General features: G+C 44.2%; 1 protein-coding gene across 1 annotated transcript in view; it reads right to left on the bottom strand.

The window, feature by feature from the left end:
* SLC9A3 (solute carrier family 9 member A3) overlaps positions 1-25,840 on the bottom strand; it is a 220,115-nt gene that overhangs the window by 98,584 nt on the left and 95,691 nt on the right. Inside the window, exons 5-6 of the mRNA XM_075826897.1 lie at positions 7,786-7,963; positions 4,040-4,260 (exon numbers count right to left, since the gene is read on the bottom strand). Of these exons, the coding sequence (XP_075683012.1) occupies positions 4,040-4,260; positions 7,786-7,963 (399 nt within the window). The remainder of the gene's footprint in view (positions 1-4,039; positions 4,261-7,785; positions 7,964-25,840) is intronic.

Here is a 25,840-nt window from a genome sequence, read left to right as displayed (position 1 = left end):
AAGCAATTTCTTCCGATTACGGCAATTTCCCATATGTGGTCATAAACTGCTATTTGGATACACGGTAGGGCTCAGAACGGAAGAAGCGCCAGTTGACTTTTGGAGCAAAGATTTTGCTGGAATGGTATGCAGACGCTATTTTGCTTTTGCAAAGTCCCTAAAGGAACGAACCCCCAGAAGTGATCCCATTTTGTATACTAAACCCCTCAAGGCATTCACCTTGGGGTCTAGTGAGGATGTTGACCCCGACAGGTGTTTTCCAGAAATTAGTAATCAGTGGATGTTGTAGAGTGAAAAAGGAAAATGTTTCCATAGATATGCCATTTCAGTGCCTAATATGTTGTACCCAGCTTGTGCCACTGTGAAAAGACAGCTCTCTAATTATAAGTGTGTCTGGATTTTAAAAAACACTCTACATGTGGCCCTAATCTTTTACCTGGACATACAACAGGGTTTACGAGTGAAAGAGCACATGTGCATTTGAGGTCTAATTTGGTGATTTACGCAGTTGCAGAAGCTTTGAGGTCAAAAAGTAAAAGAAACCCACAAGAAGTGACTCTATTTTGGAAACTACATCTCTCAAGCCATTAATCAAGGGGTGTAGTGAGCATTTTGACCCCCCGGGCGGGTTCAAATATATATATTTATATATAATTTTATTTACTTTTTTTGTGCGGGAGCAAACCTACATTGTGGGGCACGTGCCTCAGAAAGAAGCCAGTGCATGTAAAAGTTTTCCAGTCCTGCAACAATGACGACATGTACATCATTCACATGTCAGCTACTGTATGTAATGTCATTGGCTGCAGCAGTCATCGCTGCAGAACCTGCAGGGACCACCAAAATGTTGCCGCTGGAGCAGCAGAGGGATTTAAGAGTCAAGTAATCTTCTCGTGTTTCGCAAACGGAACTCTCATTCACTTCTATGGGAATTACGAAAACAGCATAGCTCAGAGTTCTTCTCTATCCCTACTCCCAACAACCGTCAAACAGTGGCAGGATAGCCACTGGAGAGCGACTAGGTTGGATGGGGATGAGGGGGCCCCATTCTAGATAGGGGCAGGTTTCAGAGGTGGAACCTGCATCTATCATATCCTGTGGATATGCCATAAATCTCCAAGATTTAAAAAGTCCAAGATGGGAACACCTCTTTAAAATGTCACTTGAAGCTCCTTTCACTTCACAGAAAAAAACAAGAAGTTCAAATGTCATCTTGCTTTTTTTGCTGCTTCACACTAGTGCAGAATCCCAAATACTGCACCTCACCATGTGCCATTTTAAAGCTAGTTTTGGCACTTGTTTAATATTATAACGTATTCAATTTATCATTGGTAGTGAAATTTTAATGTAAAGCACCATATAATGTACTGGAAACTTTGAAAAAAGTAAAAACTTTTTATTTTTCAATCAATTAAGCTTATTTTTTGCCGGGTGAGCTGTAATTTTTTTTTATACCATTTTGGGGTACATACGACTTTTTGATTACTTTTTATTCCATTTTTTTGTGGTAGATGAGGTGACCAAAAAAACAGCAATTCTGGCATTTTTATATATTGTTACTGCATTAAATTATGTTAGATTGTAATAGTTTGGACATTTAGCGGTGCAGCGATACCAGTTATGTTATTTTATTTTTCTTTTACATCATTTTTGTGGAAAAATGGGAAAAGGTTTTTTTACGTAATAAAAAAATTAAACCTATTTAGCCTTGAAAAGAGATGACTAAAGGGGGACATGATTAACTTATATAAATATATGAATGGCCCATACAAAAAATATGGTGAAATCCTGTTCCATGTAAAACACCCTCAAAAGACATGGGGACACTCCCTCAGTCTGGAGAAAAAAAGGTTCAATCTCCAGATGCGACAAGCCTTCTTTACTGTGAGAATTGTAAGGACTCATGCACACGACCGTGTGTGCCGGCCGAGTCCCCGTCAGTGATCCGAGGAAAGAGAGATCATGTCCTATCTTTCCTCGGGTCGCAGACTGGCATCATTTTTCACAGACCCGATTCACCCGCTAAAGTGAATGGGTCCGTGAAGACTATCGGGTGCAACTCAGATGCAGTCAAAATGGCTCGAGTGGCACAACGGTCGTGTGCATGAGGCGTAAATCTATGGAATAGTCACCGCAGGAGCTGGTCACAGCAGGACCAGTAGATGGCTTTAAAAAAAGCTTAGATAATTTCCTAGACTAAAAAATATCAGCTCCTATGTCAATGTGTAGAATTTTTGTTTCATCCCTTCCCTTTTTCCTATCCCTTGGTTGAACTTGATAGACATATTTATTTTTTCAACCGTACTAACTATGTAATTATGTATGTAACTTTTAATATATATATTTTTTATATATACAAAAAACTTTAACTGTTTTTAATTTGGGACTTGAACCAGCGATCATTGGATCACTTAGACAATATACAGGGTGGGCCATTTATATGGATACACCTAAATAAAATGGGAATGGTTGGTGATATTAACTTCCTGTTTGTGGCACATTAGTATATGGGAGGGGGGAAACTTTTCAAGCAGGGTGTTGACCATGGCGGCCATTTTGAAGTCGGCCATTTTGTATTCAACTTTAGTTTTTTCAATGGGAAGAGGGTCATGTGACACATCAAACTTATCGAGAATTTAACAAGAAAAACAATGGTGTGCTTGGTTTTAACGTTACTTTATTCTTTCATGAGTTATTTACAAGTTTCTGACCACTTATAAAATGTGTTCAAAGTGCTGTCCATTGTGTTAGATTGTCAATGCAACCCTCTTCTCCCACTCTTCACACACTGATAGCAACACCGCAGAAGAAATGCTAGCACAGGCTTCCAGTATCCGTAGTTTAAGTTGCTGAACATCTCGTATCTTCACAGCATAGACAATTGCCTTCAGATGACCCCAAAGATAAAAGTCTAAGGGGGTCAGATTGGGAGGCATTTCTTCTGCGGTGTTGCTATCAGTGTGTGAAGAGTGGGAGAAGAGGGTTGCATTGACAATCCAACACAATGGGCAGCACTTTGAACACATTTTATAAGTGGTCAGAAACTTGTAAATAACTCATGAAAGAATAAAGTAACGTTGAAACCAAGGACACCATTGTTTTTCTTGTGAAATTCTCGATGAGTTTGATGTGTCACATGACCCTCTTCCCATTGAAAAAACTAAAGTTGGATACAAAATGGCCGACTTCAAAATGGCCGCCATGGTCAACACCCAGCTTGAAAAGTTTTCCCCCTCCCATATACTAATGTGCCACAAACAGGAAGTTAATATCACCAACCATTCCCATTTTATTTAGGTGTATCCATATAAATGGCCCACCCTGTACTTCCTTTTGTCCTTTTTGTAAAAATGGGCACCACAAAAAACAAAAAGACAAAGACCTAAAAAATTGGCATTGTCTCTGTAAGTAAAAGAAACATAATTATCAAACTTTGGCTACATAAAGTTGTATGCCTTCGGCTATACATTCAGTGCATACGTAGTGAGATATTGCCAGTATATATGCCGGACATACATGAACAGAACCTCATAATAGTAAAGCAAATTATATAATATTTGATTTTAAAGCCTATGGAAAAATTTAATAAAACTTGCTATGCCAGACAAAAAAAAATCCTAAATAACTAACTCCAAAATATCTGCTCATATTTAAATGGTATGTTAGAGCATATTATGGTGTCCGCTCCCCACGTATACATGTTCATAGCCTAAAATGTGCCCGACATATGCCAAGAGAGTGTAGTTTCGGCATGTTTCCCCCGACTAGCTCCAGCATATCCTTTTTACTTTACTGAAAAGTGCCTATGGCTAAGCTTTTCAATATAGAAGATCCCACAAAAAAGCACATACAGAACAGTATACATTTTTTTTTTTTTTTTACATTGGGAGTAAATAGGCAACACATGCAACTGCAGTGCTACAATATTTATACATTTGGTGGATGTGTGGGTAAAAATGGGGTCTGAACACATCCTTAAAGCTCCAGCATCGTTGTGAATTATAGCATACATTTCAAACATGCAAGACAACTTACTTACCAATAATCCTGTAAACAGAGATAAAAAGCAGGGTCAAAAGAATGAAAGGAGTATTCCAAACCCAGATATTTGGGTCCACAGCTGAAATTCCCAAAAACATAAAGATAATAGTTTCCGCCCCACTTGCCAACATCTTCATTGTGTATCTCACTGTAGTTGCAGATTGTCCTGAAATATTTGCCTTTACATATTTCTGGCAGAAAATTCCACAAAAAGTAATGCTGCAAAAGAGTATTGTTAATTTAGAAAAATGGCAAATACTCATTTGGCAAAAACAGTTTGTTAAGAAATACAACTAAAATAAAAATATGTACTGTTAAGAGTAAGAGAATGGCCTAAATCTATTTGACACATTTAAGTTGTTTTTTTTTTCGGGATTACCCAAAATCAGCAGAGCAAAAGGGCTTGCTTTAGTAGTAGTAGTAGCAGAAGTCGGATCCAACACAGCACTGCCCATGTCTGTTTGGCAGCATCTGGTACTGAAAATCAGCCCCATTCAAGTGAACAGCGCTAAGAACTGCTGTGTCGGATACCGCGGTAAAGAAACGTGACTCTTTTCTCTTGGTCTTAGGGGTTTGACTCCCATAAATCTCATATCGAAAGTTGATGCTAAAGATAGCTCATCAATTTTATAGACAAACAAATCCATGATGCTCTTCAAAAAGGAGCAAAAACAGATTTCAAGGATCACCATTTTATAAAAATGTATACCAGGAGGAACACTTTTGTTGAGTAGGGTGGATACATGTACTCAACACAAGGGTTCCTCATGGTTTGAATTTAGAGTATAACTTGAATGTTTTCAAATGAAAATCTTCTTTCCGATATCCTAAATGGTTATATTTTTATGGGTAGATTGCATGTGCATAGACCCAAAGAGCTTTTTAACAATATGTTCATTTTAACTGTTCTTTCTGTTCTATTTTTATTATTATTATCATTATCATTATTATTATTATTATTATTATTATTATTATAGGACATTAAGATAAGAGTTTGGACACTTACTATCGATGTTGGCTCAAAACATGGGACCTGAACTGAAACATTATGTTATTCATCCCGACGCCAAGGCAATTGCATGGAAATATTTTTTAATGTGTAATGTAAATGGATATGAAGTAGCACCAATCAGTGTTGATCATATACCATGTATTATTCTCTTTTTATTCTATGGTGATGGTGGCTGAGTGTACACTTTGGGTACATGACAATAGTCCCTAATTTGTTGGCACAACACACTTGCTGTCGCGCTTGCTTCTCCAATAGGCAGCTGTTAGACAGCGTAACATGTATTAGTCAACCATAACCAATTTGAGGTAACAGTGTGGGGAGCTGCTGGAATTTAGCCAGCTGGGGGCACCCGATGATATATCGGGTTTACCTAGTGTGGCAATGCAAGCCGTTATGTGCCCTCCTCCTTAACGGGCCGGGACTGCGCGCTGACTTGCAGCATAATTCTTCTCTCCCTGTATAGGAATATATTTCCTATTGTAATATATATATATATATATATATATATATATATATATATATATATATATATATATATATATATATATATGTGTGTGTGCTATTTTTAATTTTAAAGCTAACTGTATTTTGATACTGGTACCTCCTATTATGGGAGGATCACCGAAAGCGCCAACAGCAGGATAACACTACATCCTTTCAAACAGTGAGTGCCAACATCTATCCAATAGGCTAGGCTCAACCTCGAGTATGCGCAGTTGCTCTGTTTACAAATGGAGTCTATTGTCTGTAAATGTATCATTTTCTTAATAGATTTCATTGTTATGATAAGATTGCACATATGGAATAATAAGAGAAATGTTTATAACTAATTTTAAATATATTTCTACGTTTGACAAAAACATTTTAACCCCTTAAGGACGCAGCTATTTTGGGCCTTGACGACGCAGCTATTTTTTTCGCTTTCTCATCACTGTGTTCAGAGGGCCATAACTTTTACATTTTTTCTTCAATGTAGCTGTATGAGGGCTTGTTTTTTGCGGGATGAGCTGTGTTTTATATTGGTATCATTGTGGGGCATAATATATTGTATTAAAAACTTATTATCTTTTTTAGAGGAGGAATGGGAAAAAACCCAACCTAGTCTGTAGAGATAGAGCTCCAGATCTATTGAATGAAGCAGCCACATACCAAGGAAGACAAACTGTTCTCTGTACAATGTATAGGAGGGTGTTCAGGCGCGACGTATACATACGGTTCAGACAACCTTTTTAAATAGAACTCTCATTAAAAGGTTATTACCAATTTTGACATTTATGGCATATCCAGAGGATATGCCATGAATGTCTGATAGACGCTGGTTCCCATTCTAGGACGTGCACCTATATCAAGAATGGGGGTCTCCTATAAGAGTTACAGAAAAAGCCGAGCGTTTCAGCTTTGTTCACCATGCTGCTTAAATAACATGTTAACCTTATTCTATGGGTCACTACGATTATTGTTATACTGAATATGTCGTTTTTCTTTGTGAGTTTTACTGCTTTTGAATTAAAAAGCACTTTTCATGGAAAAAAATATGTTTTGACATTGTCCAGTTTTAAGAGCGATAACGTTTTATTTTTCTATATACCGTGTAGTATAAATAAAATGTTTTATCTTTATTAGAGGGGCTATCACGATAAATACATATGCATTGCTGCTGCATCTACTTACAATAGTGAGGTGCTTAGCGCACATTTTGATCAAATTGTGTGAGTCCACCTGCCACGACAAGGTGACCTCTATATGGTGGATCCCTACTCTGCCCGTACCCCCAGAACTGGGACTAAGCCTACATATACCTGGGGATGGTAGGAACCAGCATTAAACTAATTAAAATCACCCACGACAAAGTACAACTGGGCGTGTATTATGTGCGTACATCGGGGCGTTTTTACTTCTTTTACTAGCTGGGCGTTGTGAATCGAAGTATCATCCACTTCTCTTCACAACGCCCAGCTTCTGGCAGTGCAGACACACAGCGTGTTCGAGAGATCACGCTGTGACGTCACTCACTTCCTGCCCCAGGTCCTGCATCGTGTCGGCCACATCGGCACCAGAGGCTACATTTGATTCTGCAGCAGCATCAGCGTTTGCAGGTAAGTAGCTACATCGACTTACCTGCAAACGCCGATGCTGCTGCAGAATCAACTGTAGCCTCTGGTGCCGATGTGTCCTCGCTCGTCCGACACGATGCAGGACCTGGGGCAGGAAGTGAGTGACGTCACAGCGTGATCTCTCGAGAACACGCTGTGTGTCTGCACTGCCAGAAGCTGTGCGTTGTGAAGAGAAGTGGATGATACTTCTATACACAACGCCCAGCTAGTATAAGAAGTAAAAACGCCCCGATGTATGCACATAATACACGCCCACTTGGACTTTTACTGTAAACACGCCCAGTTGTACTTTAGAAAGCCTCATTTACATAAATATAAAAATGGTCATAACTTGGCCAAAAATGCTCGTTTTATAAAAAAAAAAACTTTACTCTTATCTACATTGCAGCGCCGATCTGCTGCAATAGGAGATAGGGGTTGCAAAATCTGGTGACAGAGCCTCTTTAAGCACGGAAATATTTATCAACATTACTGTTTTTCATTTTATTATTTTTTTTAATAATGGCAAGTCTATATTTCTATCATACAGAATATAACATTGTGGAAAATGTATAAGATATGATAATGAAAAGTTTTTTTATATTCATTTACTTTTTTTATACAATACAGAATACTTACGCAAGAATGGCAGATAAAGAAAGCATCTCTGATGTAAGGTAGGACAGATATGAAATAACAAAAACAAATCCAGGCTCGATTATGCTCACATGCTTGGTAAATCGAGTAACCAAGCTAAGAAGATATGCGAAAACAATGCCAATCAACGTTCCTCCAATGCTCACCACAAGAAAAGACACTGTAAGAAAAAAAAAAACATAAGTGAAATCAAAATCCATTTATATAAAAAGCAAATAAAATGAGTACACAGTAAAATTCATGAAATAAGAGAAATCCATTCAGATAGGAATCTATTTTTGGAGTTTTCCTGGAGCCAGGGTACAGTTTAAGGGGAGATACAAACGGACGTTGCATTTTTGCGTGCGCAAACCACGCTGCGTTTTGCGCGCGCAAAAACCATTTGACAGCTGCGTGTGTCATCCGTGTCTGATGCGCGGCTGCGTGATTTTCGCGCAGCCGCCATCATAGAGATGAGGCTAGTCGACGGCCGTCACTGTCCAAGGTGCTGAAAGAGCTAACTCTTTCAGCACCCTCGACAGTGAATGCCGAACACATCCTATCAAAAAACCTGTTGAAAAAAAAGAAAAAGTTCGTACTTACCGAGAACTTCCCGGCCGTTGCCTTGGTGACGCGTCCTTGGTGACGCGCCTCTCGACATCGGGCCCCACCTCCCTGGATGACGCGCCAGTCCATGTGACCGCTGCAGCCTGTGTTTGGCCTGTGATTGGCTGGAGCTGTCACTTGGACTGAATTGTCATCTTGGGAGGTCAGACTGGAGGAAGAAGCCGGGAGTTAGCGGTAAGTCAGAACTTCGTTTTTTTTTCTACAGGTTCATGTATATTGGGATCGGAAGTCACTGTCCATGGTGCTGAAACAGTTTAACTCTTTCAGCACCATGGACAGTGACTATCTCCTGACGTCGCGTACCGATAATTTTTTTGGCGGGTTCGGCCAAAACGAGTTCGGCCGTACCCGGTGAAGTTCGGTTCACTTGTCTGGCTTCGCTCATCGCAAAGACACTCCGTTTGGATGGTCGGAAACAGAAAAGCACGTGGTGCTTTTCTGTTTACATTCATCCTTTTGACAGCTGGTGCGCTGTTTCAGTCGGTTCGCACGGAAGTGCTTCCGTGCAACCTGCGTGGTTTTCACGCACCCATTGACTTCAATGGGTGCGTGATGCGCGAAATACGCAGAGTTATTGAACCTGTCGCGCTTTTTGCGCAGCAGACAAACGCTGCGCAAAAAGCACGGACTGTCTGTACTGCCCCATAGACTTGTATTGGTCCATGCGTGCCGCGTGAAAACCACGCGGCCCGCACGGACCGAATACACGCTCGTGTGAATCCCCCCTAAGTAAGTTTCAACCATTGATCACAATATAAATTCCTCATCTACCTGTTCTTGATTGGTGCCAGAACGGGAGGTAGTACTGACACACTAGACAAGTGATGAGTGCAGAGCAAATGCTTACGAGGTGCAAAGTAGTTGAAAGGAATGATGAAAAGTCTGCTATAAGGCTAAGTCCACACATGGTGGAAAAATCTACCGCAAATCTGCAGCAAAATCTGCATGTGCAACATTGAAAGGGGTGAAATCCGCAACATGCTGCAGATTTTAAAATCTGCACCGCAGGTCAATTTCTGTGTGGAAACATTCCAAAGAATGTAGATGAGATTTGTTCAAATCTCATCTACATGGCTGGTACTATATTCTGCTGTGGATTTTCCGTCCACAAATCCGGACAGAAAATCTACAGAGTATCTGTGCCGTGTGAACCCGGCATGAGTAATATAAGTGGCAGACTTTGAAGCCACAGCGTTTACGCAAGATAAATTGACATGCTGCAGATTGGGAATCCAAGTTTTTTTTTCTGTGCAGTGTTTGTATGAGATTTCATCCACTTTGCCGCTACTGTAATATGTTGCGGAATTGCCGCATGGAAATTCCAAAGCATTGCCATCTTGTGTTCAGGAGGCTCAATGGTAATGTGAAAATTACAGCTCACAAAATCCAACTCTGCCCTATGCTGATCACTGATGTTCTCATTTCCTACTTTAACAATTCTCTCAGCAGTAGGCTGTGGTATAACTTTTGTAGAGGAAGAGGTGCCTCACCCAGTCCCGTGCCATGTCACAAAAGCTACATTTAAAGAGGATTAAAATTACACTTGTGTGTATTCTCGCTGTGTCACAGATTAGAAAATGGGAATTCTTAACAAATTGCTCCTCCAATGTCGCAAAAGTAAAAAAACTGACACCAAAATCGCTCTAGTTCTTGATTTGACAGTGTGCTCTGCCTGTGTCACAGAAAATAAAGGGCCTTTTACACGGGGCTGGAATCGCGAAAACGATCGTTAGATTAGATCAACAGACATCGCCTCCAGCCGTGCCAGGACGTTTATCCAAATCTGCAGCGGCTGGAGGTGATGTCTGTTGCCTCTTCCATCGCTCCGGTGAAGGACATGTGGGAGGAAGTCCCGTCACAGCGTGATCTTGCGAGATTACTCTGTGCAGTGAATCAATCTAAACATGAATGAAGATAAGTGTATGATGCTGATTGGTTAGCATCATACACTCCTCTTTACAACGCCCACTTGGTAAAAATTTTAAAAAAATGCCCAGTTGGTCATTAAGATAGTAATTAGCATAAATCTAAAATTGCTCATAACTTGCTCAAAAATGATAGTTTTTCAAAATAAAAACCATTGTTGTTATCTACATTACAGCGCCGATCAGATTATGTAGGAGATAGGGCACTTATAAACAGAGGCTCTTTAATGTAGATAAACATAAAGTTATGCATCTGGGTACCAACAATCTGCATGCATCATCTGTCCTAGGGGGAGCTATACTGGGGGGAGTCACTTGTTGAGAAGGATCTGGGTGTACTTGTAGATCATAGACTAAAAAACAGCATGCTATGTCAATCAGCTGCTTCTAAGGCCAGCAAGATATTGTTGTGTATTAAAAGAGGCGACTTCCGGTGGGCGGGGCATCAAGGTGGCCGCATTTTAGTTGAGCTCCCGCAGGCTGTTGAGAACTCGGCCCGGCGGACGAGAAACCGGAGCCGCACAGCGTGGACTTTGGGCAGAAGCAGAGGAGCCCGGTCTGCTGAGTCGCGGGAGCGACATAAGGGCACTGGAAGTCGGCCCGGAGAGTGGGCACAGAGACGCCGCGCGCGGTGGTGAGGCTGGACCCCGCCATCTTGGAGAGCGGACCACGTGGTGTTCCCACTGCAGGCGGGAGATCGCAGAGCACGGGCGGGCCGCGGACCTGAACGCCTGCTTCTCGGCCCATAGCAGGGCTTGGATGTGAGGAAGCTGCCGCAGGAGGACACCGAGGGGAGAAGGGAGTCGGTGGGCAAGCCGATCCGGACCGGCACAGATAAGTTAAATGGGGGGGGGGAGGAGGAGGCACATATCTCCCTATCCCCTTGCTGGTAGACCCTGCTACACAGCAAATACACCCTGCAGGCTGCTGAGGACTTAATTACACATAACACAGGACTGCTCTATATCCCTGCACTCACTACCCACTGAGAGGGGACAAAGTCTGCGTGGCAAATCATACCCTGAAACGCTGTATGGATGCCTAATTTACAACTTTCTGCTGACATAGCCACTACCTCACCTACTGCCTAGACATCCTGGGGTGAGACCTGTGAAGAGCGGTGGGAATAACCATAGAAAATCCCTCCTGGGACGTGTGCTTGGTTTTCTGGGGGACCCTCTCCTGCTTTTGATGATCTTCATGCCGCTGTATATGTGAGTTGAGCGGCCCTCCCCCACAGTGCACTTATCCCGTATATAAAAGCCCTCGGCCCGCCTGGCCTTTACCATCTGCTGGATGGACAAGTACTTGAATAAATCTGGGCAGGCTAGAGCCACCCGATCCTCCTCGACGGCGCTTCCTTCTGCCGCGACAGCCTCCACGATGCAGTCTACACAGCGGAAAAAGGGCTCATCAAAGGGCCTGGCCGTGGCAGCCGCACAATCACACCAGGGGACGACTTCCGGCGAGTCAGTGTCTGGAGACATAACACCACCAAATCTTTCAGGGCCTCCGAGTCCGTCTTCCCAAGTATCGTTAATGCACATCCAGGCCGCTGAAGTGGCACAAGAGGTATCCCGCCTCATCATCCCTATCTTTGACAAAAGATTGGACCTTCTACAATCCTCTATTAACACGGTGCTGGCACAGGTGACCGCAAATTCCCAGAAGCTGGGGGACTTGGAGACCAGAACCATGTCCTGTGAGACGGAGGTGACTCGCCTGGAGGGTCTAACCACCCATCAAGATGTCCTTATTCACACACTGCAAGAAAAACTAGATGATTTGGAAAATCGAGAAAGGCGCAATAACCTGCGATTTGTTGGTATCCCGGAGGAGGTTACGGCAGAAACACTTGCCAAGTATTTGTCCACTGATTTGCCCAGGGCTCTTGGAGTCCAAACGCCGGAAGATCCCCTGTCCATTGAGCGGGCCCACCGCCTAGGACAGAGGAGAGACCAGGGTGGGGGGGGCAGGCCGAGGGCTGTCATAGCCCGCTACCATAACTGGACAGTTAAAGAAAGGATCCTCAGGGCGTACAGACAGGCCCCAGAGCTTCGGGTTCAAGGCCACAAAATCCTAATGTTTCAGGACTTTTCGATTCAAGTGTCCCAGAAGCGCAAAGCTTTCACACCGATCTGTAAACATCTCCATGATCACAATATCCGTTTTCAGCTGTTATATCCGGCAAAATTACGTGTGGTGGAGAATGGTCGGGCCCGGCTGTACGACTCCCCGGAGGAAGCTGCCAGAAGATATCCTCCAGTGGTGGCGGACTGATATATATTCATTATACTGTGGCGGAGTCGGTTCACTTTCTGGCCTATTGGCTTCTTGTTGGTTAAATGGGTCTTGAGACCCTTGGTTTGCTCTATGGAAGCTATCTGTTTTTCTTCGCCTGTAGATGGGGGAGGGTTTATAGTACCCACCTCACTCACTGTAATGTACTTACTGGTATGATGATGTTATTTTGTTTTTTTATGGTTAGGTTTTCATGCTTGCCGCCTCTCTCTTTTAGGTTACCTGTAGCCTCTTGTGACCGGAAACGGTCCCCCCGTTCTTGTATGCTGACTACACTTCGCGCTCGCTGGGACGGGAAGTGGCGTCGTAATAGCGTTTGGATCATATTGACAGAAGTCATACGTCTAGACACAGGATGAGTACCCTAATAAGCACATCACATGAGTCCCATACACCCCCCACCCTACACATAGTGTCATGGAATGTGGCAGGTCTGAATACCCCTGAAAAACGGCGCAAAGTGCTCGCACATATAAAGCGCCAACGCGCAGATATCATCTGTTTGCAGGAAACTCACTGGAGAACGGACCACTATGTTCCTATCCGGGCATCCTGGTTAGAGGCGCCAGTGGTCTCCACGTACTCCACCAAGACACGTGGGGTCGCTGTATATTTCAGGAAAGGCCTGCCATACTCCATCCAAGATAGGTATTCTGACCCCGATGGCCGTTTTGTATATATCCGACTTATGGTAGCTGACAAATCGTACTCTCTTCTTAACATTTACGCCCCCAACCTGACGACTGACGGTTTTTATCCTAAACTACTGGAATTCTTGTTGCAAAGGGAATGTTCGGACCTGATTGTGGCTGGAGACTATAATCTAGCTTCTTACCCTCCCCTCGATAGATCGGGTGGAGACCATGCAGACTCCCCTCCCAGTTCGCAGATGGCCTTCTTCATGGAGCATCTCTCCTTATGTGACCCCTGGAGACTCCATAATCCACAAGTGAGAGATTATACGTTTTACTCTGCAGTACACGACTCTTTTTCCAGAATCGATTATATAATGCTCACTACAGGCTTGTTTTCAAGAGTAACACGGACGGATATCCGACCCATCGCCATATCAGATCACGCCCTTGTATCCCTAACCTTAGAGGGGCTGCCCCCTATGCCCCGGACGAATCTGTGGAGGTTCCCATCATACCTTTATGAGTCAGAGGACTTCAGAAGCTACCTAAAAACACACTGGAATAACTATATCCAAGATCACAGCCAGCAGCTAGATGATGTAGCCTTGATATGGTTGGCTTCTAAAGCAGTGATGAGGGGGCATATAATAAGTTATGTAAACTTAAAACGTAAGAAAACACAGACACAACTTCTCGATTTACAATCTAATCTCCTTAGAGCACAATCCATACACGCGGGCAACCCCACCCCTGACTCTAAAAAAGAATTCTTAGATGCGCAGGGCCTACTGAACACTTTCTTACAGGGGCACGCAATGTGGCAGGTGAAGACCTCCCAAAACAAATTTTACAGGTGGGGCAACAGGGTAGGATCCCTATTGGCATATCTCACGCGACCCCCACGCAACACGGGCCGTGTGCTTCTGGCAAGGGATACACGCTCAGGGGCACTACACTCGGAAACTGAGAAAATTGAAGCAATATTTGCGGAGTATTATGAAGACCTCTACAGGGCAGCTCCCACTGATATGCCAAAAGTGAAGGCCTTCTTGGAAACTCTTTCCATGCCTAGGGTCTCTGAGGAACAAAACACGCTTTTAGAGGCGGACATCTCGGAAGAGGAAGTCCGCCTAGCTATCTCCTCTTCACACAACCACAAATCCCCAGGGCCAGACGGTTTTCCGAGTGAGTACTACAAGATGCTATCCCCAGACATAGTCCCACATCTAACTCGCTTACTCAATGACATTTACCGCAACAACCTGGTAGTAGACTCGTTTTTTGACTCTCGAACCATAATTATCCCTAAACCAAATAAGGACCCAGTCTTACCCCAGTCCTACAGACCTATCTCCCTGCTTAATCAGGACTATAAACTCCTGTCAAAAATTTTAGCTAATCGTATACAGACATTCCTTCCCGCAATTGCCCACCCTTCCCAGATGGGGTTCGTCTCTGGCAGATACTCCTCTAAAAGTATCCGGGCGGTGATTGCTGCGACAGTGCGGGCACAGGAGGCTGACCAACTTCCGACCATGCTACTCAGCCTAGATGCTGAAAAAGCTTTTGATAAGGTCTCTTGGCCCTTTTTAAACGAAACGCTGCGGGGTAGGAATTTTGGTCAGACCTTTCTGACGTACCTGCACTCCTTACAGACGCAGGCCACTACAAACCTATTTATTAACGGACACCTTTCTCAAACGATAGATTTATTCAGGGGCACAAAACAGGGTTGTCCCCTCTCCCCTATCCTATTCAACATGTCATTAGACCCCCTATTATACCACATTTCCATGTCATCCACGTTCAGGGGTGTACATCTGGGGAGATACGAGTTGAAGATGACGGCTTATGCGGATGATCTTCTTCTTGTGCTCAAGGACCCCAGACACACTTTATCCCGGGCCCTGGAGGAACTACAAACGCTGGGGAAACTTTCCGGCTACACCCTGAACGTGGATAAAAGTGAAGCCCTAATTCTAAAAGGCCCTTGCACGCCCCTATGGTCATCGCAGTTCTCCCTGAAATGGTGCACTTCTTCGATAAAATACCTGGGAGTTGAGATCACTAGAGCGCCTTCTACCCTTTATAACTGCAATCTTTCTAAATATATTGTAGCCTTAGAATCCACATTGAAATCTTGGCAACACTTCTCTCTCTCATTCATGGGCAGGGCAAATTTACTGAAAATGGTGGAATTCCCTAAACTTCTTTATCTTTTTCAATCCCTGCCTGTGTACTTGAGACCGAAGGATGAAAAGCTTATAAATAAACTTTACAGGGAATTTATCTGGGCGGGGGGCCGGCCGAGAATCCCGTTTCATGTTTTACAACAACACAGGTCTAACGGCGGTCTGAACTTCCCCAACATTAGGACTTATAATCTGGCGGCGTTGGCCAGGGTGATATCGGACTGGGCACAAGGCACCTCATACTACACTACCCCTCAGGTGGATCAGTCTTTTACCCCGGGGATATCCCTTATAAACCTTCTACATCTCCCATATGACATGTTGCCTACTGACTCTAGGGTCAACCCACTCATAATTACAATTTGGAGGACCTGGCATAAGATCCGCCACATGCTACACCTAAACACCCAATTCTCACCAGCACTGACCCTGGTCAGGAACCTGCGGTTTCAGCAGGGTACCTCACACCGTATGTTTACCTTTTGGCATGATAATGGTATTAATTCCTTGGGGGCCCTTTTGCATCCCACGCTCCATACAATGCTCTCCCTACAGGACTTACAAATTAAATACCCACACATCTCTCTCCCCTTTTTTAACTATATACAGGCCCAGAGTTATGCGCAGGTGGTGCTGGGTCACATCCCACCTGAGGAATGGACTTCCCCTTTTAAATCACTGATACTAGAGCCAGGAACACATCTGGCGAGAATATCTAGATTGTACAGATTTCTCCATCCCTCCATAGAATATAGTACCCCTAACTCAGGCCTAGCGAAATGGGAGGCGGACGATGCGACTTTAACCCCCACAGTTATACTACAGGCCACAATCTTTGCGCACAAACTCTTGCCCTCAGCAAGATATGTGGAAATGTGGCTAAAGGTGGCCCATCGAGCATATATTACACCCCAAAGGGGCCACAGGATGGGACTGTATGAGACCTCGGACTGTTTTAAATGTGGTGAGACGGAGGCAAACTTGTACCACTGCCTATGGGCGTGCCCTCGTATCCGGGAGTTCTGGGAGAGGGTTGGAGACTTTGCAAAGACCAACATGACGGGGCAGTTTGCTTTGACCTCCCAATGGGCAATACTGGGGTATGTGGAAACAGGCACACAGGATCATACCCGACACGAACTTCGCATCCTACATTTATTGGCAGCAGCAGGCAGGAAGGCAATACTGCAAGTGTGGAACCACACCCAGGCCCCACAACTTCAGGTTTTCCTGGAAAAATTATCCTTCATGATGAAGATGGATTGGGTGGAGGCTTCACACCAGAAGGAAAAAAGGGTTAAGACTTTCTTTCAGATCTGGGAGGGCTTTATTTCTCTACTACCCCAACGAGTAAAAGATAAAATACATACCTGCTTCCAACCCACTACATGGTATCAGAGGAGGAGGCTGGCTGGGGATATTATGCAATAGGACTTCCATACATGCCTGAGATAGGGTGTAGAAGGGGGGAGTGTAGACAACGAGGGACAGGAAATGGATGCAACAGACTTCTAAAAGGAGGACTGGGGGGGATAACACGTGGTAAACAGGAGAGGCGGCGGGCAATGAAGGTTTTATTTTTTGATAGTATGTTGGTTTTTATGTTTGGTTATGTGTCCGAGCAGTATGGCCCACGGTTGTGTGGCCGAGAAGGGGGCTAAAGTGCACGATTGTTCCCTCGCTGAGACGAGATAAGCACAATGGAGACGTGGTAATGACATGTATAAATTCTCGTTCTGTATAAAGGCACAGAGAATGTATGTACTTATCTGCCTGACTTGCAAGTCAGTATATGCTTTTCAAGTGCACTAAGTCGCCTGAGATCACTTTATGTTGTTATTGTGTTGTTTATATGGAAAATTAATAAAAACAAATTTAAAAAAAAAAAAAAAAAAAGAGGCATGGACTCGTGGGACAGGGATGTAATATTACCACTTTACAAGTATAATGCGGCCTTATCTAGAATATACAGTTACGTTCTGGGCTCTAGTTCATAGAAAGGATGCCCTGGAGTTGGAAAAAATACAAAGAAGAGCAACTAAACGAATAAAGGGCATGGAGATCGAAGTTATGAGGAAAGATTAAAATAATTAAACCGACTTGAAAAGAGATTAATAATGGGGGATATGATTAACTTATATAAATATATAAATGGCCCATACAAGAAGTGAAAACCTGTTCCATGTAAATCCCCCTAAAAAAACAAGGGGGCACTCCCTCTATGTGGAGAAAAAAAAAGGTTCAATCTGCAGAGGCGACAAGTCTTCATTACTGTGAGAACTGTGAATCTATGGAATAGCCTACCGGAGGAGCTGGTCACAGCAGGGACAGTAGATGGCTTTAAAAAAGGCTTAGATAATTTCCTAGAATGAAAAAATATCAGCTCTTATGTCAATGTGTAGAATTTTTGTTTCAACCCTTCCATTTCTCCCATCCCGTGGTTGAACTTGATGGGCATGTGTCTTTTTTCAACCGTACTATGTAACTATATAAACTATGAAATAGTGGAATACTGTCTATAATAACTAATGTATACAATATTGTGCAAACGTTTTAGGCAGTTGTGGAAAAACGCTGCAAAGAAAGAATGCTTTCAAAAATAGAAGTGTTAATTTTTTTTTTTTTATCAATTAACAAAATACAAAGTGAATAAACAGAAGAGAAATCTAAATCAAATCAATATTTGGTTTGACCAACATTTGCATTCTAAATAGCATCAATTCTTCTAGGTACACTTGCACAGTCATGGATGTTGTAGTATTATAGCTAGGTGTATGATTAACCATTTATACCAAACAGGTGATGATGATCATCATTTTCTAACGTAGGATGAAATACAGTGATTAACTGTAACAGAAACAGCTGTGTAGGGGACTTAAAACTGGACGAGGACCAGCCAAACTCTGCTAGAAATGTGAGCTTGTGGAAGACAGTTTCATGTCACAAGCCTACTGTGGCAAGAATGAGCACAGCAACAAGTCACAAGGTAGTTATACTGCATCAGCGAGGTCTCTCCCCGGCAAAGATTTCAAAGCAGACTGGGGTTTCAAGATTTGCTGTTCAAGCACTTTTGAAACAGCACAAAGAAACGAGCAACGTTGAGGACCTTAGACACAGTGGTCGGCCAAGAAAACTTAGTGCAGAAGATCAAAGACACATCATGCTTACTTTCCTTTGAAATCGGAAGATGTCCCGAAGTGCAATCAGCTCAGAACTGGCAGAAACCAGTGGGACCCAGGTATACCCATCTACTGGAGCGGTCTTCATGGAAGTATTGCGGCCAAAAAGGCTGTACCTTCGACATGGAAACAAGGTCAAGCGACTCAACTATGCATTAAAACATATGTACTGGGGTGCAGAAAAAGGCAGAAGGTGCTCTGAACAGATGAGCCAAAATTTGAAATATTTGGCTGTAACAGAAGGCAGTTTGTTTGCTGAAGAGCTGGAGAGCGGTACAATAAGGGCATGGCCAGATGTGGCGGAATTGCTCTAGAATTCCGCTGCGGACAGTCCGCTGCGGAAATCCGCAGCGTACACGTTTCTCCATAGCTTTCCACACCTTTTTTGTTAGGTTCGTTTACACGTTGCGGACAATTCTGTTGCGGAGCATAGGCTGTGGTGCGGAATTTGGTGTCCGGAGCATACACTGGTTGTTGCGAACGTGTAGCGGACTTGTTGCGGACTCATTGCGGAATTTCTCAATTGACTTCAATGGAGAGTCAAAATTCTGCAATGAAGTCCGCAGATGTTATGTGTGCTGCGTAGTGTATTTGTTTTACGAGCATGACATTTCTTCATTCTGGCTGGACCTATGTATTTCTAGGTACAGCCAGACTGAAGCCCCATGCACACTAACGTAAAAACGCCCATAATCACGGGCCGTTATTACGGCACGGGCAGGCCCATAGAAGTCAATGGGGCTCCCGTAATTACGGGTGACTACGTGTGTGCACCCATAATTACAGGAGCGTTGCTAGGCGACGTCAGTACATAGTCACTGACCAGGGTGCTGAAAGAGTTAAACGATCGGCAGTAACTGTTTCAGCACCCTGGACAGTGACTTCCGATCACAATATACATCAACCTGTAAAAAAAATAGAAGTTTATACTTACCGAGAACTCCCTGCTTCTTCCTCCAGTCCGGCCTCCCGGGATGACGTTTCAGTCCAAGTGATGGCTGCAGCCATCACAGGCTGCAGCGGTCACATAGACTGCCGCGTCATCCAAGGAGGTCGGGCTGGATGTCAAGAGAGGGACGCGTCACCAAGGCAATGGCCGGGTAAGCATGAATTTCTTTTACTTTTACTAGGGAAAGGGCTGTCCCTTATCTCTATCCTGCACTGATAGGGAGAAGGGAAGTACTTTAACCTCAATACGCAACGGCTAGTCCGCATCAATTTAAATGCCCATTTTAGGCAGAGCCGCAACAGAATCTGCAACGCAGATTCTGTGCGGCATTGATGCGGACAGTGGCGGAAAAAATACGCCACGTCTGGTCATGCCCTAATGAGTGCTTGCAGGCAACAGTGAAGCATGGTGTGGGTTCCTTGCAAGTTTGGGGCTGCATTTCAGAAAATGGAGTTAAGGATTTGGTCAGGATTAATGGTGTCCTCAATGCTGAGAAATACAGGCAGATACTTATCCATCATGCAATACCATCAGGAAAGGCGTCTGATTGGCTCCAAGTTTATTCTGCAGCCGGAGAACAATCTTCAGCTTAAAGAAGAACTAGGAGCCCTGGAAGTGATTATATGGGCGCCACAAAGCCTGATCTCAACATCATCCAGTCTGTCTGGGATTACATGAAGAGAAGGATTTGAGGACGCCTTCACCCACAGAAGATCTGTGGTTAGTTCTCCAAGATATTTGGAACAACTTCCGAGTTCCTTAACCGGTTAAGGACTAGGCTGTTTTACAGCTAAATGACGAGAGCAAATTTCACAATTTTGCTATGCGCTTCTTTAGTTGACTATAACTCAGCAGGTGAATAAAGTTCATCTTTGAATTTTACACTCTTTTTAAAGGACAGATAGGGCTTTGTTTTAGTGGCATTTGTCAGTATATATCATTTTTATTTTTTTCTCTAAAGTGGGCAAAATTGGAAAAAAATGCAAGAATTTAGCAATTGCGCCAGTTTATGCTAGCATTTTTCACACACGGTATGGACCACGGACAAAATTAATCTCTTTTCACATTCTTCCACTTCTCCCGTGCATGGGGATACCAAATATGTGTGCCTTATTCACTGTGCGGGCATGTGCCAGGACTTGGCATAAAAGGAGGCTTTTTGGCCTTTTCGGTCCAGGAATTTTGCATTTGATTTTATAGCCGCATACTGTTTTCTGGGGGCGTAATGCTGCTGAAACATTAGAAACACCCCATAAATGACTTCATTCACACAAGTAGAACCCACAAGGTTTCCTTCAAGGGGTTTATCATATTTTTAGCAAGTCCAGTTTTCTTCTGAAAGTTTCTTGAATAAGATGGAACAAAAAAAAATCAGCTATTTTTTAGCAAATGCGTCAGTTTAGGCTAGTATTTTTCACACACGGTATAGACCACGGACAAAATTCATCTCCTTTCACATTCTTCCACTTCTCCCGTGCATGGGGATACCAAATATGTGTGCCTTATTCACTGTGCGGGCATGTGCCAGGGCTTGGCATAAAAGGAGGCTTTTTGGTCCAGGAATTTTGCATTTGATTTTATAGCAGCGTACTGTTTTCTTGGGGGCGTAATGCTGCTGAAACATTAGAATCACCCCATAAATGACTTCATTCACACAAGTAGACCCCACAAGGTTTCCTTCAAGGTGTTTATCATATTTTTAGACAGTCCAGTTTTCTTCTGAAAGTTTCTTGAATAAGATGGAACAAAATAAAATTAGCTTTTTTTTTTAACAAATGCGTCAGTTTATGCTAGCTTTTTCACACACAAAATGGACCACGGACAAAATTCATCGCATTTCACATTCTTCCACTTCTCCTGTGCATGGGGATACCAAATATGTGTGCTTTATTCATGGGCATGTGCCAGGGCTTGACATAAAAGGAGGCTTTTTGGCCTTTTCGGTCAAGGAATTCTGCACTTGATTTTATAGCCGCATACTGTTTTCTGGGGGGGCCTAATGCTGCTGAAAGATTAGAATCACCCCATAAATGACTTCATTCACACAAGTAGACCCCACAAGGTTTTCTTCAAAGGGTTTATCATATTTTTAGACAGTCCAGTTTTCTTCTGAAAGTTTCTTGAATAAGATGGATCAAAATAAAATTAGCAATTTTTTAGCAAATGCGTCAGTTTATACCAGCATTTTTCACACACGGCATAGACCACGGACAAAATTAATCTCCTTTCACATTCTTCCACTTCTCCCGTGCATGGGGATACCAAATATGTGTGCCTTATTTATCACATAGAGAAGTAGGAGGGCGGACGATAGAAGAAGCTTATTTCACAAATCGCTTTTTTTCAAAGCTGGTTTTACAAAACTCAACAGAGTTTCTATAACACTTCCAAAATATCTGCTCTTGAAACAGAGATCCCAAAATATTAATCTAGGGGAATAATGGGAATTTATTTTTTGGGGTTTTCTAAAATAAGAAATTGCAGGTTTATGCAAATGGAGCTCTCCAGCAGATGAACTTTAGAGAATATGCAAACATGACATCCACCCCCCACCCATTCCCTCCCTCACCCTTGGAGTAAAATCAGGGGAAAAATAAAAACGTAATGTAGGGCAAATATATTTTCAACGAATTAACTAAAATCTAATAATTCAGAACAGTGTGGTATTTTTTAAAACATGGCTCAATGCACAGGCCTGGTTGCGAGGGACATGAGGGACAGAAATATCGGGAATCTTTGCGGTGCCCGTCTTTTCTGCAGACGCGGCACTTTTTCTGGGGGTTGCTTCTGGTTGGTGTTGGGGGAATCCGACTGATGAAGTGTCTTTCAGTCAGTCGCGTGACATCCTCAGACTGGGGGCATTCTCGGGTGTCCTGAACATCAAAAATGAGGCCTTCAATAATTTTTTCCTGGAAATCCAGGTATGTGTCTTTGCCTCTGTTTTTTTTGTAGAGCACAAATGAGTTGTGGATGGCCACTGTAAAGGATCTGCCAGGCACTGCTTCGGGGTTAACTCCCAGAATTAATCAGTCAACACCTGAGTGTACATCCCTGAGACAGACACCAGCTTCCTCCACTCAGGCTGGCAGGCTTAGGAGTGGGAGAGCCTATCGCAACCTGGCCAGACTCAGCTAGCTCCCGCCCTCGGTCTATTTAAGCCTGCTCTTCCTGTCCATCTGTGCTTGTGAATTTCTTTCCTTGAGGTTTCCTGGCCCAGCTACAGCTCCTGCTATTTTTGATCCTGCTCCATACAGACCACGGCTTACCGACTACTCTTCTGCTTTTCGCTTTGTACCTCGCACTCTCCTGGCTTGACTCGGCTCGTTCACTACTCTGTTGCTCACGGTGTTTCCGCGAGCAACTGCCCATTTCCCTTGCTTGTATTCCCTTGTTTGTTTGTCGTGTTTGTCATGCACTTACTGAGCGCAGGGACCGCCGCCCAGTTGTACCCCGTCGCCTAGGGCGGGTCGTTGCAAGTAGGCAGGGACAGAGTGGCGGGTAGATTAGGGCTCACTTGTCCGTTTCCCTACCCCCCCCCCACTCTTACAAATTCACAAGCCCTATACCTAGTCTACCCTGGTCCCTGACACCATTATGGAACCCCGTGAAACCCTGGCTCAGCAAATGCAGGGTCTCTCCCTACAGGTCCAGGCCCTGGCTCAGAGGGTCAACCAGCCTGATGCTACCTTGGTAGTTCCCCTCACCGCACCCCTTGAACCCCACCTCAAGTTGCCCGACCGGTTCTCAGGTGACCGGAGGGCTTTTCTCTCCTTTCGGGAGAGTTGTAGGCTTTACTTTCGCTTAAAGCCTCACTCCTCAGGTTCTGAGAGCCAGCGGGTGGGTATAATTATGTCCCGGCTCCAGGAAGGGCCCCAAGAGTGGGCCTTCTCCTTGGCTCCTGGCGCCCCTGAACTTTCCTCCGTTGATCGTTTCTTTTCTGCCCTCGGACTTATTTATGACGAGACTGACAGAACTGCCTTTGCCGAGAGTCAGCTGGTGACCTTACGTCAGGGTAAGAGACCTGTTGAGGAGTATTGCTCTGACTTTAGGAAGTGGTGCGTAGCTTCTCGGTGGAATGACCCTGCCTTAAGGTGCCAGTTTAGGTTGGGTCTGTCGAATGCCCTGAAAGACCTGCTAGTTAGTTATCCCTCTTCTGACTCCTTAGACCAGGTTATGGCTTTAGTGGTACGACTTGACCGACGTCTCAGGGAACGACAACGTGAACGTTTATGTGTTTTTTCCTCCGACTCCCCCATGATGCCTCCCGAAGTCCCGTTGCTTCGTTTCTCCCCTAAAGACTCAGAAATACCTATGCAACTCGGGGCTTCCGTGTCCCCTCAACAACGTAGAGAATTCCGCAGGAAGAATGGTCTCTGCTTCTACTGTGGGGATGTCAAGCATCAAGTAAACAACTGTCCCAAGCGTAAGAATGCTGTCAGAGAGCTCCCGCGTCTAAGTGATCATCGGGGAGGTCACTTGGGCGCACAGGTATTTCCCGTAAATATGAAACGTACTAAGATATTGCTTCCCTTTCAGGTCTCTTTTGGTGGTAGGTCTGCTACCGGCAGTGCCTTCGTGGATTCAGGGTCCTCTACTAATATCATGTCTGTGGAATTTGCTATGTCTCTCGCTATGCCTCTGATTGATTTGCCTAAACCTGTTCCGGTAGTGGGTATCGACTCCACTCCTCTTGCTAATGGTTATTTTACACAGCATACCCCTGTTTTTGAACTCCTTGTTGGCTCCATGCATTTGGAGCAATGCTCTGTACTATTGATGCAGGGATTATCGTACGATTTGGTTCTAGGTCTTCCCTGGTTGCAGTTGCATAATCCTACGTTTGACTGGAATACTGGGGAGCTAACCAAATGGGGTAATGAATGTTGTACGTCATGTTTTTCTGTTAATTCTATTTCTCCCCCTAAGGAGGTGAATACGCTACCCGAGTTTGTTCAGGACTTCGCTGATGTTTTCTCTAAAGAGGCCTCCGAAGTATTACCGCCTCATAGAGAATACGATTGCGCTATCGAATTGGTACCAGGAGCTAAGCTTCCTAAGGGTAGGATATTTAACCTTTCTTGTCCCGAACGTGAAGCCATGAGGGAGTATATCCAGGAATCCCTGGCCAAGGGTTACATTCGTCCCTCTTCTTCTCCGGTAGGTGCTGGCTTCTTCTTCGTAGGGAAGAAGGATGGGGGTCTTAGGCCATGCATTGACTACCGTGGCCTGAATAAGGTCACGGTAAGGAACCAGTATCCCCTTCCTTTGATTCCTGATCTCTTTAATCAGGTTCAGGGGGCCCAATGGTTCTCTAAATTGGATCTACGGGGGGCGTATAACCTTATTCGCATCAAAGAGGGGGATGAGTGGAAGACTGCGTTTAACACGCCCGAAGGCCATTTCGAATACCTCGTCATGCCCTTTGGGTTGTGCAATGCCCCTGCGGTCTTCCAGAACTTCATAAATGAGATTTTGAGAAATTACCTGGGGATATTTCTTGTAGTGTACCTTGATGACATATTGGTGTTTTCCAGGGACTGGTCCTCCCACATAGAGCATGTCAGGAAAGTGCTCCAGGTCCTTCGAGAAAACAAACTGTTTGCCAAAATCGAAAAATGTGTATTTGGGGTACAGGAGATACCATTTTTAGGTCAAATCCTCACTCCTCATGAATTCCGCATGGACCCTGCCAAGGTTCAGGCTGTGGCTGAATGGGTCCAACCTGCCTCCCTGAAAGCGCTACAGTGTTTTTTGGGGTTCGCTAACTATTACAGGAGATTTATTGCTAACTTCTCGGTCGTCGCTAAGCCTCTTACGGACCTCACTCGCAAGGGTGCTGATGTCCTCCATTGGCCCCCTGAGGCCGTCCAGGCTTTTGAGACCCTCAAGAAGTGCTTTATCTCGGCCCCCGTGCTGGTTCAGCCCAACCAAAGGGAGCCATTTATTGTGGAGGTTGACGCGTCCGAGGTGGGAGTGGGGGCCGTCTTGTCCCAGGGTACCAGCTCCCTCACCCATCTCCGCCCCTGTGCTTACTTTTCTAGGAAGTTTTCGCCCACGGAGTGTAACTATGATATTGGCAACCGCGAACTTTTAGCCATTAAATGGGCATTTGAAGAGTGGCGCCACTTCCTGGAGGGGGCTAGGCACCAGGTAACGGTCCTTACCGACCACAAGAATCTGGTTTTCCTAGAATCTGCCCGGAGGCTAAACCCGAGACAAGCTCGATGGGCGTTGTTTTTTACCAGATTCA

This window comes from Rhinoderma darwinii, chromosome 5 (genome assembly GCF_050947455.1).
Source record: "Rhinoderma darwinii isolate aRhiDar2 chromosome 5, aRhiDar2.hap1, whole genome shotgun sequence".
NCBI classification, from domain to species: Eukaryota; Metazoa; Chordata; class Amphibia; order Anura; family Rhinodermatidae; genus Rhinoderma; species Rhinoderma darwinii.
This window is presented reverse-complemented; position numbering and strand designations above follow the sequence as displayed.